This window comes from Lepidochelys olivacea (assembly GCF_965140295.1).
Source record: "Lepidochelys olivacea isolate rLepOli2 genome assembly, chromosome: 15".
NCBI classification, from domain to species: domain Eukaryota; kingdom Metazoa; phylum Chordata; order Testudines; family Cheloniidae; genus Lepidochelys; species Lepidochelys olivacea.
This window is the reverse complement of record NC_140425.1, coordinates 29,463,303-29,482,649: the sequence shown is the minus strand read 5'-3', so window position 1 is coordinate 29,482,649 and position 19,347 is coordinate 29,463,303. Positions and strand designations below refer to the sequence as shown.

The 19,347-nt window shown below is 51.1% G+C and overlaps 1 protein-coding gene across 2 annotated transcripts in view; it reads right to left on the bottom strand.

The window, feature by feature from the left end:
• The window catches only part of SH2B3 (SH2B adaptor protein 3), a 92,180-nt gene extending 72,925 nt beyond the window's left edge, over positions 1–19,255 (bottom strand). Inside the window, exons 1-2 of one of the 2 annotated variants that reach the window (XM_084649131.1) lie at positions 19,196–19,255; positions 3,325–4,113 (exon numbers count right to left, since the gene is read on the bottom strand). In XM_084649131.1, coding sequence (XP_084505257.1) covers positions 3,325–4,086 — 762 coding nt within the window. In that variant the 5' untranslated portion in view covers positions 4,087–4,113; positions 19,196–19,255. Of the gene's footprint in view, positions 1–3,324; positions 4,114–18,417; positions 18,537–19,195 lie in introns of those variants that run through there. The other variant, XM_084649130.1, reaches the window with a different exon arrangement.
• Positions 19,256–19,347: the final 92 nt, after the last annotated feature.

Here is a 19,347-nt window from a genome sequence, read left to right as displayed (position 1 = left end):
CTGGGATCAGGGCTCCCTGCGCTAGGTGCTGTACATTTCTGAAACCTCTCTCCAACCCTCCACCTTCTCTTTGTTTCTCCTCCTGTGGGGCGTTGTATCTAAGTCTTAGACTACCAGCTCTTCAATAGAAGCAAGCGTTACACTTTGGGGTGCTGTCAAAAGAACAACCACCAGCACTTTCAACATGAGGAACGAGCCAAGGTTTTCACAGGCTGTGGCCAAAGACCCAACAGGGAAATCAGAAGATAATAAAATAGCCCTGAGATTTAGCCCAGAGAAGGGGCTCTCAAGGAAGTCTGAGACAGAAAGAGGTTTTATTTTCTCTGACATAGGTTTACTGAACACCGATAGCTATTTATTGTAACAGCCCTGGTGGGGAATAAAGGATCCCATGTGAGTACAGAGATACAGGGTTGCGCTAAGCATCTCTACTAAGCTAAACAAAGACTCCAGGGGCTTTCCCCTGCAGTTCTGTCCCAGGGAGAAAGCCCACTGACTCAGAGAGTTGCACAGGGATCAACTCTGGCTGAATTAGGCCTATTCCTGTCGGACTCCTGCAAGAAAAGCTCCCCGTCGCTTCAGGGGGTCACCTGCCTGCATAGGAATGGCCAATTCAGGTCCTTGATACAGAGCAGCCCGTGCCCTTGCACCCAGAAAGCAGCAGACGTTCTCCCAGGCACGCCGGGGCACCTCTCGCTCGACTGCGCAGCAAGGGCCAGACTGCTGCAAGTCTGGCTGCGCTGATGCAGCGTGGGCACGTCCCAGGATGGCCTGGGCCTTGTGAACGTGTAACCTTGCAGCTGGGCTTGAAAGGGAGCATAATCCTCTCCTGCCAGGGAGCAGGGCAGGGGGCCTATGTGCGAACGCTCGTGCAGCCCCTGTGTTACAGAGGAGCACTCCTACCTCCTGGCCACAGCAGGGCCCACACCCTATAGCACCGAATATACCCAAGCAAGCACAGGCCCAGTCTTGTGCCGGGGGGCCAGTAGGAAAGAATCCACACTCGGCTACTACAGTCATAAGGGTCTCATAAGAGCCCAGGCAGGTGGACTCTCCAGGCCCAATTCACCAATCGCACCAGTCAGTCACTTCTTGAAGTTAATGGGGTCTCCCCCAGGAAAAGAGCAGAATCAGGCCCCTGGGCTCTGTTCCTGGCTCTGCCACCGATTCCCTGCATAATCTTGGACACGTCACCTAACCCCTCCATGCCTCGGTCCCCCATTGGGAAAACAGGGCTCGTGACACTCACCCAGCTTTAGAGGCTCTGGATGAGATGCAAAGGGCATTTAGTAACACAGCCAAGAATTTCCTTCTAGCTCTTCCTTCCCACTCCCTGCCTTTTCCCCAGGGTGCTAGAACAGAATCCCAACAGAATCCCAACGGAAAGCTCAGACAGCTGACAGCTCAGATCTCAAACCATTCTGAGCACCAGAGTCCAAATCACAGGGCACTCGAAGCAAGTTTCACAACAAAGCTAATCTTGTTAAAGCCTGAAGCAGAAGTGAAAGGGAAACTCTCCGACTAGAATCATAGGACTCTCACCTAGTCATCAAAGCCGCAAAAGTTAGTTCTGAATATGTAGGGCACCAAGTCTAAGTGTGGTAAAGTTTCACTTTCAGAGCAGTGCCAAGGGCCCAATCAGCTCCCACGGATGTCACTGGAGGCAGGATCAGACCCAGGACAGGTGATCCTTCATTAATCTGAGGCTCAATCAAGGTTTAAACATTAATGCTGTACTCCTCCGTTAACAAAAATAAAACCATTGAAGTGCAGCCTTTTACTACTGTAATCAAGTAATAAAACATTCATGCACATGGCTCCTTCGCTTATTTCCAAAGTCCCTTTCTGCCAGAGCTGGAAACTAATTTCAACTCCATATTTTTGCAAAGAGGTTCACAACCCCTCCCCGCATCTGAATCCACTGGCAGTTCAGTCTCCATTCAGACAATGCTCATAATGGGAAAGCGATGAATATCTCTGCCCAAGGGAAATATGCCAAGGAATTCCTGGAACGAACACACAATTCACTCTCAGAGCCAATCACTAGAAACTTTTATAACTTGAAGCTGATTCACATTTTGGTTTTATTTTTTTTTTTTTAAATAAAACCATGATGCAAGTAAAAACAAACAGCCAGGCAGATTTAGGCCATTTGGAGATCCCATCCTGAACTTGCAGAGGAAAAGAAACGTCACAGAAATGTAGAGGTTCCTTCTAGCCCAAGAGGTCACCTAGTCCAGTGTTTCTATACCTTTTTGATACCAAACATCCTTCCCAAACACCATCAGGGAGATCTCACGGACCAGTGATTGAGAAATACTGATTTAATCCATCCCACCACAAGTAAACGTTAATGCCAACAGGTGTTTGTCTATCCCGTTCTTTAAAATCACCAACGATGGAGATTCCCCAACCTCCCTAGGTGGCCTGTTCCTTGTTTCCATTGTGAGGTTCTTTCAGTAACAGCTGCGTAAGGGGGGAGCCACAGCTTTCTGTGCAGGGGAATTCCACCCTACACTTTACGGGGATATAGACACCAAGAAGCAAAGGCCACTTCCTCAAATCAGACCTAATCTGGCTTCTCCAGTGGGGAAAAAGTGGAACCATAGCTCACAGACGAGCCATTGAGTTCTAAAATGAAGGCTAGGGACATGTCCGGCCAGACCAACTTGCACCAGCTGAGGACCTGGCCCATTCCTCTCCAAGACAAAAGGAGTAACCACAGATCCCACCACGCAAATCCAGCCCAATCAGAGCAGCCAGGGACCATTCTCTAGCCCAGTGGCGCTCAACCTTTCCTGACTACGGTACCCCTTTCAGGAGTCTAATTTGTCTTGCGTCCCCCCAAGTTTCACCTCACTTTAAAAACTACCTGCTTACAAAAATCAGATAAAAATACAAAACAAGTGTCACAGCACACTATTACTGTAAAATTGCTTCCTTTCTTATTTTTACCATATAAATCAATTGGAATATAAATATGGCACTTACATTTCAGCACCTAGTACATAGAGCAGTATAAACAAGTCATTGTCTGTATGAAATTTTAGTTTGTACTGACTTCGCTAGGGCTTTTTATGTAGCCTGTTGTAAAACCAGATGAGTCGATAAACCTCCTGGAAGACCTCTACCTACAGCCAGAGGTACGCCTATCCCTGGTTGAGAACCACTGCTCTAGTTCTCCCCAGCCCTGGGCCGCACCTCCTTGTTAAAGCGGAGAAGTGCACTGAACAGTACAGTAATGCATGAGGCAATGAAGAGACGTGGCCAGCAGCAAACGGAGGGGGAGGGAGTGGGGGATATGAGAGACCTCAGGCCGCTTACCTTGGGGGGATCAAACAGCTCCAAGACATATTCTTCATTGTCTGACATCCCTGCCTTCCGCAGAACCAATCGGCACCGCTGCCAGCGTGTCCCACTGTCCATGGTGGTTTCATCTACCATGCCGTATTTCAAGAGACCCTCCTTGCACACCTCGTGAGCCTGATCTCGGGACAGGGTCCACGGCAGGATCTTTTTGGCCAGTCCAGGCTTGAGAGCAGGCTCCGGTGCCTCCCCCCCTCCCGGGATGGCCTCGGAGGATCTCCTGCGCAAGAACTTGAGCCAGCTCCTCCGCAAGCGGGTGAGGGAGAAGTGTCTCCTGGCAGCCAGAGGGGAGGCTGCCCCCATCAGCTCCTCAGAGCTCCACGACTTGGGCAGGCTCCGGGGGTTAGCGTCGGCAGCTCTGTCAGCCTCGGAGTGGGCAGTCAGCTCCGCCTCCACCTTGGCCATGACTGGCCCCGAAGAGGCATCCCCGTGCCTCTTGCTGGTCTCCCTGTAGTCCCGCACCCTGCTGAAGGGCAGGACCCTGAACTGGTTCATGGCGAAGCCTTCCTTCACCTCGTTGCAGAAGTACTGCTGGAAGAGGTCTGTGAACTGCACCGAGAAGTTCTCGGCTGCCAGGAAGTCATGGTGGGGGTTCTCGGTGGCAAACAGCAGGTACTTCTTGGCGAGCTCCTTGGCCGTGGTGATGGCGTGCAGCTCGCAGAACTCATTCCAGCCCTGGGGATGCCCGGGAGTGCTTGCTGGGATAGTCTGGCCATTCATTGCAGTGACTGGAGCGATTCAGGTGCCCTGCAAAGACAAAGGAAGAAAGGCTGCATGAGGGGTTCCCTCGGGGCAGGTTGGGGGCTCTGTCCGCTTGACAGGCCAGCAGAGGGCGGTTCAGTGACACAAATACCAGGCTGGAGAGTTCAGACCTTGTCAACACAGGGACTTCAGGCACCAGTGGAGTGCACCAGATCAAACCCCTAGTGCAGCCCCACCTGGCCCCCGTGCCCTGCAGTTTGCACGAGTCCAAGTCACAGGGGTTTGTGCTGGAGCAGCTGTATGACAGAGCACTGGAGTCCTGGAAGAACAGGCTCAAATGATCAAGTACCATCCAGGTCACTGGCAGGGGGGAGGCTGTTGGTGGTTTTGGGATGACACCTTATAAAAGACACGGCCCCACCCACATGACAAATCCTATGACACTTTCCCCTCTCATGACTGCTGTGTGATGTGCTGCCCTCCACCTCAGGAGTGGCTGCATTTCAGTGAGGCTGTACAACATATACACTGGGCCAAATCCTGAAGTCCTCATTCAGGACCCAATTCTTATCTCACTCACAATAGTTCTATGCTGACTGAACTGCACTGATATCAGGCCAGTCACTCCACATTTACGCCACTGTGAGAGCTAGGGATTTCCCAGTCCTTATTCAGACAAATAAATCTTCACGAATTCAGGGTGAAATTTCCCCAAGTACTTAGCTGCGCACAAGCTGTGGGAATCAATTTTAAAAAGGGCTTGAATCTGCCAGAGATGAGTAATGCCTGGGAGATCCATGGAATTGCACTAGGGTAAAGCTAGGCAGGCTATTTGTCCAGTTTTAGATTGGAGAGTCCTCTTTAACTATGGCTTTGTCCCCTGTCCGGTACTGAGACAAAATGGGACATGGTTTTGTCCAGTATCAAGAATGGCTGACCCCATTATGAAGAGTACACCCCTCTGCAAGGTCACACTGGCAGGGGTGAAGTCATGCTGGCAGGGGAGGTCCCGTGCCATTTATTCCCGGAAGCACTGGAACATCCGGTATTCTGGGGATGCAGCAGCAGCCACCTTAGGAACAAAGGGGAGAGACCAGAACCAGGCCCTACACCATCAAGTAACAATAAGCCACAATTCTCTGCTACAGGTAGCAAATCAATTCAAGCCCACGTTACATACTGTTTAAGCACACAGTTGGGACTGAATTGAGTACCACGCCTCCAGGTCCACTGGAAGATTTAATAGAAGTTTTCCTGCTCAGACAAAAATTAAAGTGAAGATTTATCAGTATGTGTAGCCATGTGCCTTGGGGGATAGGGGGAAAAAAAACAACACACAATCTCTCCCCCCCGCCCGCCCCAAAAAAGCCAGTCAACCTCGAAAATATAAGTGGATAAAAATTTCAGAGTGGCACATAGTGCTTCCACAGCAGCTTACTCCAAGGGTGACACAGGGAAGCTTTGGGCGGTATTGTACCTCTGCTGGTCTCAGGACATGAGAGACAAGGCAGGTAAGGTAATGCATTCAAGACTGGGAAAGATGCTCAGAGGGTCACAGCTAAACACAAAGTGGGAAATAGATTGTTTAGCATATGGGACCGTTCAAGGCCCATCAACACCCCTGCAGTCATAGGACAGAGAAAGGAGGGGACCTAGTGAGCAAGAGATTGCTCTATGAATCTGAATGCATCCGATGAAGTGAGCTGTAGCTCACAAAAGCTTATGCTCAAATAAATTTGTGAGTCTCTAAGTTGCCACAAGTCCTCCTTTTCTTTTTGCGAATACAGACTAACACAGCGGCTACTCTGAAACCTGTAATAAACCATTACTCATGTCTTTATGACTGTTGTAATGAGCCATATATCGTCTGGATTCATGGCTTATTACAAGAATCCTTAACTCACTACCTGCCTCCCCACCCCCCCGGTTGATGGGCCACTTCACCTTGAATGGTCCCTTACGCTCAACCATCTTTTCCACCTTGCATTTAGCTTTGACGCTTAGAGTATCTTTCCGAGCCCTGAAGAAGGCTCTGTGTAGCTGGAAAGCTCGTCTCTTCCACCACCAGCTGGTGCAATGAAAGGTGTTATCTCACCCACCTTGTCTCTCAAAGGAAAGCTTTGTTTTTTTAAACACCAGGAGCCAGGCACCCATCAGCTCGAGGTTAGTAAAGGGACTGGGAATCAGGATTCCTGGGTTTGATTCTTGGCTCTACCATAATTGTGTGTGGCCTTGGATGGGTCGCTTAGCAGCACGGTGCCTCAGTTACCCCATCTGTAAGATGGAGTAATAATTATGAGTCCCAAGGGAATGCTGCAAAGCTAAATTAGTCTGTGTTTTACAAGCACGTTGAGCATTCCAGGGCTCCTTGTTCACACTGCTGCTTTCAATTCCTTCACTGCCCTAAGCATATACAGTTTCATTTTACCCAGGTGTAACAGCCAGGTAGGGTTTCACTTTAGTTTAAGATGTTAGTTCTCAAGAGGATGAGCCAATAAAGCCGGGGGTGGAGAGAATCGATAACATTCTGCAGAAGACCAGCTAAAGAACAAACACTTGGCTTGCTGTATGGCAGGCTCACAGGGGTGTGTAAAAGGGAAGTAATTACACTGACACCCCAACTAAACCCCCGTGCACCAGCCCCCGACAAAACAAGAGCAAGCTTCTTACTCTGCATGACTCTCCATGGACAGACAAGTTTTCCTGCAGGTACAGCTGCCAAAGCCAAGCTTCCCACAGACAAGCCTCTTATCTGAAACTCTCTGCTCTTCTAAGCATATTACCTAGAAAAACAGCACCTCTGCCAGGCAAGCTCCGAGAGAGACAGATCCACTGGTGCACCCATTCTAAACGGCATACTCTAACCCAGCTGTAGGAATCTGATTTACAAAGGATTCTTGACACGCAGGACTGAGCTTAACCACCCAACACTTAACCCCTGTGGTTTCTGGTGCATCATGTTTGTTTAAATAACCACTTTAATGCTCGCAAACCTAATTCTCACACGCACAGGCCTGAATGCCACAAGTGGATGGGAAGCGATGCAGAAAGGAGTTTTTGCCTCACAATCTCAGCTGGGATTCACCCTATGGACTTTATAGGCAGGCAGCCTTTATATTAGGGAGACTTCAACAACAGGTGGGATTGTTTCCCTCGTGGAGCTTTGGATATTTGGACCGACTCCAACATAAACAGGATTTGCAGTTATTGTTTTGCAAAGCCAAATCTGGGTGGCTTTAACTTGTGTCAATATTTGACCCAGAACAGCGGCATCGTGGCATTGCTCCTGTCCGTGCAGCAACCAGCACCCTCATTCCCCTAAAGCAGGAACAGCAACCACTCTCCCTCTAGTTAATCCTTCCATTACTTGGACCCAAGACAATTCCCACCTCCAGAGGACACAGTGATGGTTGAGGCAAAGTTGGCAGTTGTTTGCACGGCCTGATTCCAGATTGCTTCCCTTCCTTGGGAGACAAGACCAGCCCTTATTGCCTGAACCAACAGGTCTGCTAGAAGCGACCCTCAGTCCAACTCAACCGCCCCCGCCGCACATTAGCCCACATGCCCAGTGACAGCCGTTTGCGCCCAGGGACACCGCGTGAACCAGGGGTCTCGTTGCAGTAACACGGGAACAGTGGTGTTGGGGACGGGTTTCAGTGTGGCTGCAGCTTTGCGAACCCACAGAAAGACAGCCCTCCACAAGCCACCTGCTAGCCACACTCTCAAGGGACCGGCTGCATGCTCCTAAACCAGTCAATCGCACCTTCATTAGCTTCCCGCTAAACCCACAGGACCCCCTCATCTCCGAAGAGCTCTCTTTAGGGCCGATCACTGAAGGAGTCCAAAATAATAAACAAATTTGTTCTGACACATGAGTCACATGATTTGTTAACTCAGACCCAGATTTTGCCTCTCACCCATACGGATTTCAGCGAGACGACTCATGGAGTAAGGTGCTACTCAGCATGAGAAAGAGCAGCATCACGGGGCGCTCAATTCCAGCTGCGGGGCCCAATTTAGTCTTCATCCACAGATGGGCAACCTCAAGGAGGACAGCAGAATTTCAAGGATGTAACTAAAGACAGCTATTGTTTCTGATACCCTCTATTACAAGTAATTAAGTGGGAGCCTGAAAGAACCCATCTTGACTCTCAGATCCCACAGGGAGATTACAGGGCTGGCAATTGGAAATTGGAAAAGGCATCCTTATTCTAAGCAGTTTTGCTCTGGAGACTTCCGAAGACAAATGACACAATGCCTTATGAAGCTGACAATGCTGTCCTTCTAATGGCTTTCCAGACCCTACCTACCCTTTAAATACTGTCTCACTCATCTCCAGGATGCCACAGATGGGTGAAGGTTAGAGGACTGAATTCCCTAGCTCCTACTCCTGGGTACAGACTGTAGGATTTGACCTTGAATTTACAGACACAAGCATTCCACGCTAGATTTGTAACCACCAGCTAACTTGTCCTAAACCACCACATTCTCCAGCTCAGCTCTGCGGAGCCTTCTTATTCCTGTACCTTTTGCTTGCCTGAAGCATTTATCAAAATCATACATTCTGTTCCAACAGGAAACGTCCTTCGCCTGCACTTAGCTAAATATCCTGCCGCTCCAGGGACGTGTGGCTTAGTGCTCATCTGGTAAGCCTCCCTGTGATTAAGGCTGATAAGGCAGGGAGGTCGTTTGGGAAGCCCTTTCTAAAGGAGATCAATTAAATTTTTCTAGAAAATCCAAGGGGTTTAATAATTTGGATGGAAAGAGCAAAGAGATTTGGAGCATGTCAAAAGCAGAGAACGTGCCTCTTCTTGTTTACATACAGCGTCCCCCGGGACGATAAACACTTTAACTGGTCCACTTTCTGAACAGATCTCTATACAGACCCACTGTGCTTCCTATTACGTCTTTCGAATGTTCGAGGCCAGTGAGAGATTGTATCTGTCGGGAGCCATCCGAGCCTTGCCCAATATTCTCAGAATAACAGCGTGTGTTTAGAAATAACTGGAATTGATGGGACATGAAACAACACAGGAAGAAACAGCTCCAGAGCCAGAACTAGGCAGAGTGGGGACATGCTTCGTTGCGACTGTCCCAGCCATTCACCCCCCTTTGGGCCCCTGAGTTTCTCCTTCTATCAGCTCTGCCAGCCTGCGAATGACTCAGCATCCTCGGGCACAGCTCTGGCTTCCTCCCGCAGACAACATGAGTGCTGGGCCCATGGAATTTCAATGGCTGCTGAAATGTGGACAGACAGCAGGGCTGTTAAAGCAGCCGTCTCCAACTGCACTTGCCCTCCAGGGGCAGAAAACAAATCCAAGCTCCCCATGCACACTTCTACGAAGGAGACAACATGTCTTGTTTCCCTGGCAGACTAACAGAGGAGCCAAGAAAGCAGGTTTAACCAATGGATTCTTGTGACACTCTCTGATTTAACAAACCATAACATGCTCCTTGCACACACCCCCATCATATTCACCTATGTATCAGATGACCCCTTCCCACGCACACCACCATATACACTTATGGAGCAATTCAGTTAATTAGAGGTGCCTTCAGTACACTGATAAATGACAGCAAGTTATGAGGATTTGCTCACAGTAACTAGCAGATCTCCCCCTGGCCTCCATGAAGGTGCCAGCAAAACCGGTTAATGAGCGAGGTTGTTTGCTTGCACAAGCTCCATGGTACATGCCCAAATCCAGTGTCTGATATGTGCCAATGGATTGCTGGGAGCAGTAATGGCAAGCGGTTGAAAATACATTTCAAAATGCAATGTATTTTTCTAGCTAGGACCATAATCGGAAATACACTCCCAGAGTTTCCTCTATTTCAATAGTGGACGGAATATATTATATAGCTGGGAATTCCGACTGCATGCAAATGCAACTGTCTCCTAAATTACACGGGCGCTGAAGGATGTGCCCCGTTTCACCTAGATTGGCAATGAAGTCTCAGATTTGGCCTGCCAATAGGATTTGGGGTCATGATAATTTCTGCATTCTTAACTGACCTGTTTTGCAAATGAACAATGATAGTAACATAGGAATTGCCAGACTGCATTAGACCCATGGTCATTCTAGCCCAGTATCAAGTATAGTTGCCAGCACCAGATGCCTCAAAGGAAGGTGCAAGAACACCACAGTTGGAGACGTGGGGTAATCTGCTTCCCATGAAGGTCTCTTCCTAATCCCTACTAGTTAGAGATTGGCGTAATCCCTAAAGCATGAGGTTATATATCCTTTTCAAAATTTTAGCATTACCTGTTACAACTCTGGATATTCTTGCTGTTCATATAAATGACTGAGCAGTCTGTGAATCTTGCTAAATGTCTGGCCTCAATAACATCCTGTAGCAATGAGTTCCACAGTCTAATTATGCACTGTATGAAAAAAGGATTTCCTTGTAATCAGTTTTGAAAATGAAGGTTCTTTCTACTACACTTTATTATATTCCATGAAACTGAACTATGACAATCATCTCTGGTTTGGGCCAAATTTCTTTTCAGATCCATTTCATTGGCTTTGCAGCTATGAGAGGCACTGCCCACAATCAGGCCCGGAGAGATTTACTTCATTGGTAAATGTGATGGAAACACCGATTGAATGTAAACATTCCAAAAGCTAGCTGTTTTTACATGCTGCATGCAAACCCCCCCACTCCCCCATGTGTACCTCAGACCTCATTAGAGCTATCCTTATTAATTCTACATGTACAAAAACCGATTCAACCATAAAACACAGCACATCATGAAACGTACCACGAATCTTGCTCTGTAATCTGACTGAAGTGATTTCATTAGACAGCCTTGTGAATACGTCTGTATATCATGAGACTATACTAGGAGTGAGTTTGCACGCCTCCTGGTGATGGAACACTTCTCGGTCTGCCCAGGGGAGTGGGTAACAGGATACAAACACAGGGGTCAAGGCCCCAAAGTTACTATCTGGTGACTGGGGGCATACCTGCAATGAATACAGTGGTCTCGGCCTACCTCCAAAAGGAAGAGTCCTCTTCAGAAAAATCGCTTTCATGGTTAGCACCTTTGTTGGTTTAGCCCATGCCGGGAAGTGGCAGCCTCAGGACCCGATGTGGGGTCAGCCCAAACCGGGAAATGGTAGCCTCGGGCTCTGGCATGCCCTGACCAAAACAGATTAGCATGTGTCTCAGCAGGAGCCTTGCTCCAATAAGGTCTCCAATGAACATTGCTCGGGGTCAGCATTTCTGAGACTCTGGTCTCGAGGAGGTGCAGGCATGTGAACTTTTTCCCCTTCCTGTTTACCAGCGTCTTTCAGCGTGCAGCAGAGGCTGCGCTGCCCTCGGGTGCAGAATAGAGCAGGGGCGTCTCTGTGCCGAGTGGGAACAAGCCTCCTAGAGCCCAGCATCTCAGAAACGCTGACCCAAAGCAATGCCGCCCGCTGACACATGGGGCCCAAGCAACAGAGGCTGCCCTGTTGGAGGACGCCACGAGAACACCACAGTCCCACATCTGGGCTGCATCGGCACTGGTTGGCCTAGTCTGTGTAAAGGGGTCCTACCGGCTCAGCAACTGAGTCGCCGCGCTGGGCTGCAGCCCTGTAAAGGACCATGTTCTAGTGAGGCAGCACTGGGAGCAAATCCTCAGCGGGCTGCTAATACTGTAGGGAGAGGTTAATAAAATGCTTCGGCCCAGAACGTGCCACGGAGACAGCCCCAGAAACATGCCCTAAGGGTGATCTGTGAAGGGGAGGGAAGAAAGTGAGCTTGGGGCTTTTTTTTTTTTTGGGGGGGGGGGGAAGGCGTCTTTATGATGGTCAAAGTAGTTGTTGTTGCTTGTTTGGGGCGGGGGGCGGCATTTAAAAACCAAACTTGCTTTCTATTTGTTTCATTACCTTAGAAATACAGGTCCCAGCGACCAGTGGGGAACCGGTGGGATCGTGACATCACACAAAGCGAGGAAATTAAAGCTGGTTTGCTGAGAGGCAGTGGGATATTTATTCAGACTTGTAAAATTCATTGGGTTTTGCTAACACATGGGAGAAAAAGTCCCTTTGGGAAGCATTTCCCAGCCCTGCTCCAAGAGGACAGACAGCTCCTGCATCGGCCTAACAGACCAACACAAAAAGGGAAGACTTGACATACCCGATATTTCTAAAGGAAAAACAAACAGGAAAGACACTTCTTTTAAACCATAAAGCAGCAAAGAGAGGCCCAACTCCCATAGGTCACCGAGCGTAGGTCACGCTTTAAAAGAAGCAATCTACCACGAGCTTCCATTTTTCCACATGCTCCTTTGAGTGCTTCTGGCAACAGCAATGAGCTCTGCTTTACTCAAAGCGACAGCAGAATAGAGAATCTCTCCCCTAGCTGAGGGGTGCTGACGCTTTTAAAAAGAGAGTCCAGAACAGCAATTGGCCCCCGAACTACCGATAGGATCAGCACAACCACATGATCTACTTGGCGTTCCCGTTCCTGATGTGGATTCCCAGTGAAACCAATTGGACTTTTGCCATTGACGACGGTAGGAACACGGCGAGGGAGGCACACCAGGCCAGGTACTCAGCTAGTGGGGAGCTCACACTGACCATCTGGCCTATTCCCCCTGTGCAGTTTACTAACACCGTACTCACATATCAAACTGGGTCCCTTTTGTACAGATGTCGGGACACAATCTGGAGCAGGAGTTCTCAACCCGCTGCGCAATCAGCCCACAGCTGCAGCCCATGTGACATCCTCAGGGGCATAACTAGAGCGGGGTGGGAGGGGTACCTGCTCTGGGCCCAGAGCCAGCAGGGTGAGTGCAAAAATGGGGTGGCACAGGATCAGGCCCAGCATCAGGACTCCCAGCAAGATTAGGCCCAGCGGCATCAACCCCTCCTCTCCTTCCCAGCAAGATCAGGCCCAGCAGCATTGGCAGGAGGCCAGGGTGCTCAGCACCCTCCCACCCTGCAGATTCGTGGGTCCAAGTGACCCCAGTTGCAGCAGGCTCCCTGGCACTAGGACTGCAGGGAGGGGGATACAGCTGGTGCATGGGGGACAGACTCTAGGTGGGGGGACTGGTGACAGTCCCTGGATGGAGGGCTCTGGGGCACAGTTCCTGGATAGGAGAAGTTGGGTACATGGGGGACAGTTCCTGGAGGGCCTGTTCTGCCCTGGACAGGGCACCATCTCTGCAGGGCAGGCATGTGTGCCAGCCCAGTGGTGGGGAGGTTTGGATCCTGGGTGGGGAACAGTTCCAGGGGGCTTATTTCCTGGCTGGGGGGGCAGGGTGCACAGGAAGCAGTCCCTGGCTAGGGCATGCCCTGCACCAGGCAGGGTTCCCCATCTTTGCAGACAAGCTCTGAAGCCACACTCTCCGGGCGCTCCGCCCAACCATGCCGCCAGCAGCATAACAGGGAGGGAGGCAATACACCATGCCAGGCCACCCTTGCAGTAAATTAATTAATTTTAACACTTAATGTTTTGAGTTATTTTTCTAATTTAAAAGCTCTTGGCAGAGATTTGCCAGTGTTGAATTGAAAGGTACTATATCGATTTAAACCCTATTGTGGTCATATAACAAATACGAAAGGTTATTTTTTGGTAAGTGTGCAAGCAGTACGGAGATTGTGTGGCAACAGCCCACACGATACACAGAGAGCTGCACACGTGGCCCACAAGGGTAAACAGGTTGAGAACCACTGCTCCAGCGATGGGTTCTAATGATAAAGGCAAGAGCTGCAGAATCAGGCCCACCATATTTCTATCACAAAAGAGACACACACACGGCAAAAAGAGGCTATTTTAAAAGGACACTATCAAATGAAATATGGCCCCACCCTGAGGATTTGTAAAATTCACCTTTTACAAAACCCAAGAACAAACTTTTTTTTTTTTGGCCATTACAGTGGAAATTGTTAAAGCATAATAAAGCAAACAAACAACCCACACACACCCAAAATTTAACATCCCCAGGGACCATCTGCAACCCAAACAGGGCAAAACCTGAGATGGTGCATGGCAATCTGAAAATGAAACTGATTGCTGTTTCCACTCTTGGGGCCAAAAGAAATGTAAATGATTGATGTATACCCTGAAAAGTAAATTGGATGTTTAAAAAATACTTTCAGTTTTAACATTATCAGAGGATCATAACACCATAGATAAGGAAATTAGAGTTTTCCAGACTCATGAATTCTAAGCTGACAGCCCCCCTTTAAATTCAAGGACTATTTAACATTGTTCTGTACATACTTACCCGCTTGCCCTGCTTAAGACTTTTACTTCTCAAAACAACAAAACAGAAAGTTCCCAGAACTAAATTCTACGAACAAAGTCACAGTTTCTCTCCAGGATTACATGCATTAAAGGAACCATTGTACGCAAGGCAGTTGCCTAGCAGGGTTGAGCTGCTCTGTCTAGCACGCTGCCAGCCTGATCATACATGAACCATGCTTTAGAAGCTGACACCGTAACCAATTTGATTAAAGTAAATGCAGTGCTGCAACCGGGGAGACTGAAATCCTCGGCATCTGCAGAGTGGGTACAACGGGGCAGGAGTAGCAGAAGCTTCCCTATGCTGCTCTGTAGCCTTGACCTGAAGATACCATCCCGTGAGGGTGAAAAGGTGCTCAAGTCCCATGCCCCATTCAGTCACTCTTTATTCTCTTTAACAAGACCATGCCTACAAGATCCCACTTCCCCAGAACCCCCACCAATGAAAGTAATCTGGGGGAATGCACCGGATCAGCATATCACCTGGCTAACCTGGTCCTGCCCCTTCCCAGGCCACGCTGCTGGTAGGCTCCACCAGCCTGACAAGAGTTTCCCCGCACCTCTGGGTGAACTCAAATGCTCTACTCCGCTGCATCCAACAACTGAGGGTTACTTTCCATGTGCCTGCTATTCCCCTTCCCTTTCCTAGCCTTAGGAATTGGGATACTACTTGACACCCCTCTGATTGCTACATTTCTATTAGATTTTCCGACTCTGATCAGTGTTTTTCTTTCAAGCCAAGTACTGTTAACAGTTAACATTTTGCAATGTTATAGAACTTCATGGGGCTTTTCCTTCATAATTAAACATACACCCGTGTAAGTAACAAACAGGAAAATCGGGTTAGCATCATGCCACTGACTTCGGTAAAGTTATTCCTGATTTACACCAGCGTGGGAAGACATATCAAACGCAAACATACTTATATTTGTACAACATAATATGGTCATAACTGGCCACATTCTGATCTCACTTGAGTGACTCTGGCTTTTCAGTAGTGTAATATAGCATATAAAGAAATCCTACTGTTCTCCCAAAACATTTTTAAAGGTCACTGGAATCTCACACACGACAGTACTTGCACACTTTAAAAACTGCCCAGTTGTTTCACACCTGCATGAAAAGCCAGCAGGCATCCCAGTGATTGATAGGTTATTGCCACCATACCAGGCTGTGACCTGCTCATGAACTGACCTTTGAGAGCATTAGCCACCCTTTGCTTGAAGCCCGAACAGCTTGCTACCAGCAATCCTTACAATAAAATGTGTGTTCCAATCACTCAGGCCAATTAAAGTTATTCTAGGGTCTGTGAGAAACAGACTCCATACAAATAATGATCTAACACACGGTTAGAGGTATTGCAGTAGCTCAAAACTCAAAGAATAATGAGACAGTGAAATAAATACACTAAGTATGCAAGGGATGTGGAAAGTACTTCTGGGAATTTTTTTCTACTGATCTCTAAAGATTCAAAAATATTACATAGCCCAACAACCAAGAGAAAGATAGAAAACTATGATGTGTGTGTGCAGCAGAGTGAGACTGAAGGTCCGGGAGCATGTGCCCTTGATAACAAAAGAAAACATCCTTTGCAACAAGCAAAGGTAAACTATAGTACCCTCTCTCCGTGGGGGGCAAAGAAACGGTGGTGCATGTGAGAGGGAGAAGGGGCGACCAAGGCATGTGCCTGGTAAGTGCATGCTGGTTTGCTCTCCATCCTCTCCCCCAGACCAACATGGTTTTTATTTTTAAAATATCAACATTTGGAAAGCTAAAAGCGTCACTGGACGTCTTGTCTGTACACAGAGCTATGTTTAACTAGAAGAGTGATTTTATATCCATTTAGTTAAACCCGTGAAACATGTGTGTTTTCACAACCTTATACCAGCTTAAAGCTAGCATCTCTCAGTTCAATTTGCACTAGTGAATTTACAGGTGCAAGCTAAACCAACAGAACCAGTTTCGAACAGCCCACACACAAAAGCTGCACTGGTTTAACAAAGCCCAGTCAAGTTAAACCGGTGCAACTTCTGTGTCTAGACAATGTCCCTTTAACTCAACAACGATGATGTTGAGTTAACTCAACAACGATGGGAGCTATATAAATATCGAGGCAGCCTCATGTACCCACTGAGATCAAACCACGTTATAATGGACTTACGGTCTAAGTTACGTATCAGCACACTGGCGTAAGCCCAGTGGAGAGGTGGAAGAGTAACCAACAGAAGGATTTAAAAAGCAGAGTCCCCCTTAGTCATACACCTCCTCAACTCTTGGGACCTACTTACTTAGCTTTATAAACATACAGTCATGCCAGATCGGAATTTGGCCCTTTATAGGTTTGCAGTGGTGACACTAGTGTGATCCTAACATGATCCTTCTAACACAACAGGCTATTTAAGCAGCTTACACTTTGTCTTATGCCTGAGCGCTCTGTAGGATTTGTGCCAATTCTGTCATCCTGCCAAGGTTTTTCCACAACAGAACGAGGAGCTCGCACAAAACAAGACTTGAAAGTAAAAGCCATTGATTTCCTTGATTAGACACAATGCAAAGCCACAGAGCTCTCATTCTAAACAAATCTCCATGGAACAATTTGGGATGCCAGCAGAATGGCCACTCCTATGTCTCGAAAGGGTCCTTCCAGAGGTTTTATAAACACAAACAAGAAATTGTAACCGCCAGAAATGCCCAGTTCCTAAATTACAAAGAAAAGTTTTTTTGGTTTTGTTTTTTTTTGGGGGGGGGGGAGGTAACTTACAAGGAAATATTAGTTTGATCTGCTTTCAATGAAGCCAAAGGCAAAAACCTCCCTTTGATTTCACAGGCCCTTCTACTCCATCAAATAACCTGCTGGTACAACTCCCGTTCCACCAGAGGTGCCTCAGAAATAGGCTTCTCCAGACAGGTTGTCAGTTCTTCTCTTCGCCACTTGTTCAGTTCCCTTATTGCAAAAAGGTAAGTAGAGTCCCCGGCCGGCCACCTAACACCTTCCTTCCCCAGTCCATCTTGAGTCAACTGGTAACAACAACAACTCCTCCCGGGCTTCCTGGCGGACAGTAAAGCCCAGGTCAGGTCGCGGTGACTCTTCCACCCCCAGTGCCGGAGCCAAAGCACCTCAGCGCACAGCCCATGTGCGAGCGAGCCGCAGGCTTGGGAACTTCGCGGCTCCGAGCGCCCGGGCTGGAGGGAACGGAGCCCGGCCCGGGTGCCGCGGGCAGCAGGACCGCTCCAAGGAGCGATCAGCCCCGGCCCTGAAGACCACAGCCGCTAGCCCAGTCTGCTGCAGGCCCCTAGGGCTGGCTCTGCCCGGGCGTGATGCACCGACCGCAGCGGTGCGGCGGCACGGCCCGGCCCGGGGCCAGCCCCGGCTCCCGGGGCCAGGGAGGGGCAGCCTGGTGCCTCGCCGGGCTGAGACTGGCGCGGTCCCAGGGAGACCCTGCCCCACCCCCGGCAGATCAGACCGGAGACCCGGGGCGCTCTCCATCAGCCATCACCCGCACCAAGTCCCAGGGCCGGGGCTTTTCAGCCCGCAGCCGGGCGGCTCGGCCGCTGGAAAAGGGGCCCCGGCACGTGGGGGGCGCCCCGTGGCCGGCGACACAGAGCCGGGCCCCCCACCCCGGACGGGGACAGCGTGACCCTGGAGCCTCAGGCCGCCCCGCTTAGGCTCCTGCTTGGACGGGCCTGAACCCCCCCGGCTCCGGGGGAGCGGCTGGGGGGCTCCTAGCCCCTGGGCCCCGCAGCTCCCGGGGGCCTCGGGGGGACCTGGCCACCCCCCAGCCCCGCGCGGCCCCTCCCTACGCAGCAGGAATAGGAGCCGCGGCCGCCGCTACTTTCACTTTCCAGGACAGCCCGGCGGGAGGGGCCCCGGCCGGGCGAGCCCGGGCCCCCCGTCCCTGGGGCCCCGGCCGGGCTGGCCCCGCACCTGCCCCGGACTCGGGCGGATGGAGTCGGCGGCGCTCAGCGCGCACGTGGCGGTGCTGCCGCCGAGTCCGGGGTCGGGCCCCTTCCCACCGCCCGTCTGCGGTCCGGGCGGCAGGGGCCCCCCCAGCGGCACCCCGGCAGGCGGGTCCCCCGGGGGCAGGCGGCGAGGGGCCGCGGGCAGGGGCCGCGTACCTGCAGGAGAAGCCGTCCGTGTGGCGCTCGCCCATGGTGCTGGCCGCGGGGCCAGGTGCCGCCGCCTCGGGCCGGGCGGCGCAGGGCGCGGGCAGCGAACCCGGGCGCGGCGAGGGGTCGGCGGCTCCGCGTTTCCACTTGCCGGTCGCCCGGAGCGCGGGCCCCTTCCCCGGCGCTGGGTCCCGGGCCCCTTCCCCCGGCTGCTCTGCCAGGAGCCGCGGCGCCGGCGGGGAAGCGGGGCAGGGGCCGGCCCGCGGGCCTGAAGCGGCCTCGGGCGCAGACAGCGGGGGCAGCGCCCGGCGCCTCTTCCCTCGGCGCCCACGTGCGCGGCGCTCCGGTCTCCCCGGGGGCCGCCGGGGCTGCTGGGGCGCGGGTCTCGTCCCCGGGCGCTCAGCCCGCCCGCCCCCCTGCGAGCCCGGGCTCGGGGCTGCGGCTTTGCAGCCCCTGCGTTTAGAAGGCAACGCTCGGCCCGATGAGGCGAGAGGGAGTCGGAGTCCGGCCGCAAAGCGATACCGAAAGCAGCCGGCCGGGGCAGGGGCGGGGGGGGGCCGGAACGGCAAAGAACGAGCCCCCACCCCCGTCTTATCTCGGGCTGGAAAGGCGGAGAAACGACACCGCTTGCGCTGTGCACACGGCGCCTGTCGCCAGCCTGCGGCGCGGCCCTGCTCCGGCACGGCCGGGAACCGTCGCGATACGCGGGGCGGGGGGGGGGGGGGAGAAGTTCGGCTTGACGGGTTTTCCAGCGACCTTTACAGCAAAATTGCAACCTGACATTAACCTGCCGCCCCTGCTTCCCTTCTGCAGCACGCGGCTCCCGGGCCATTGCGCCGCAGCCGGCGCCCTCTGGCGGTGCGGTCGCGTCATCGCGCTGAGGGGGCGGGGACCCTTTTGGGGGTGACTTACCCCAGAACAAAGTCAGCCGCTGGGAAG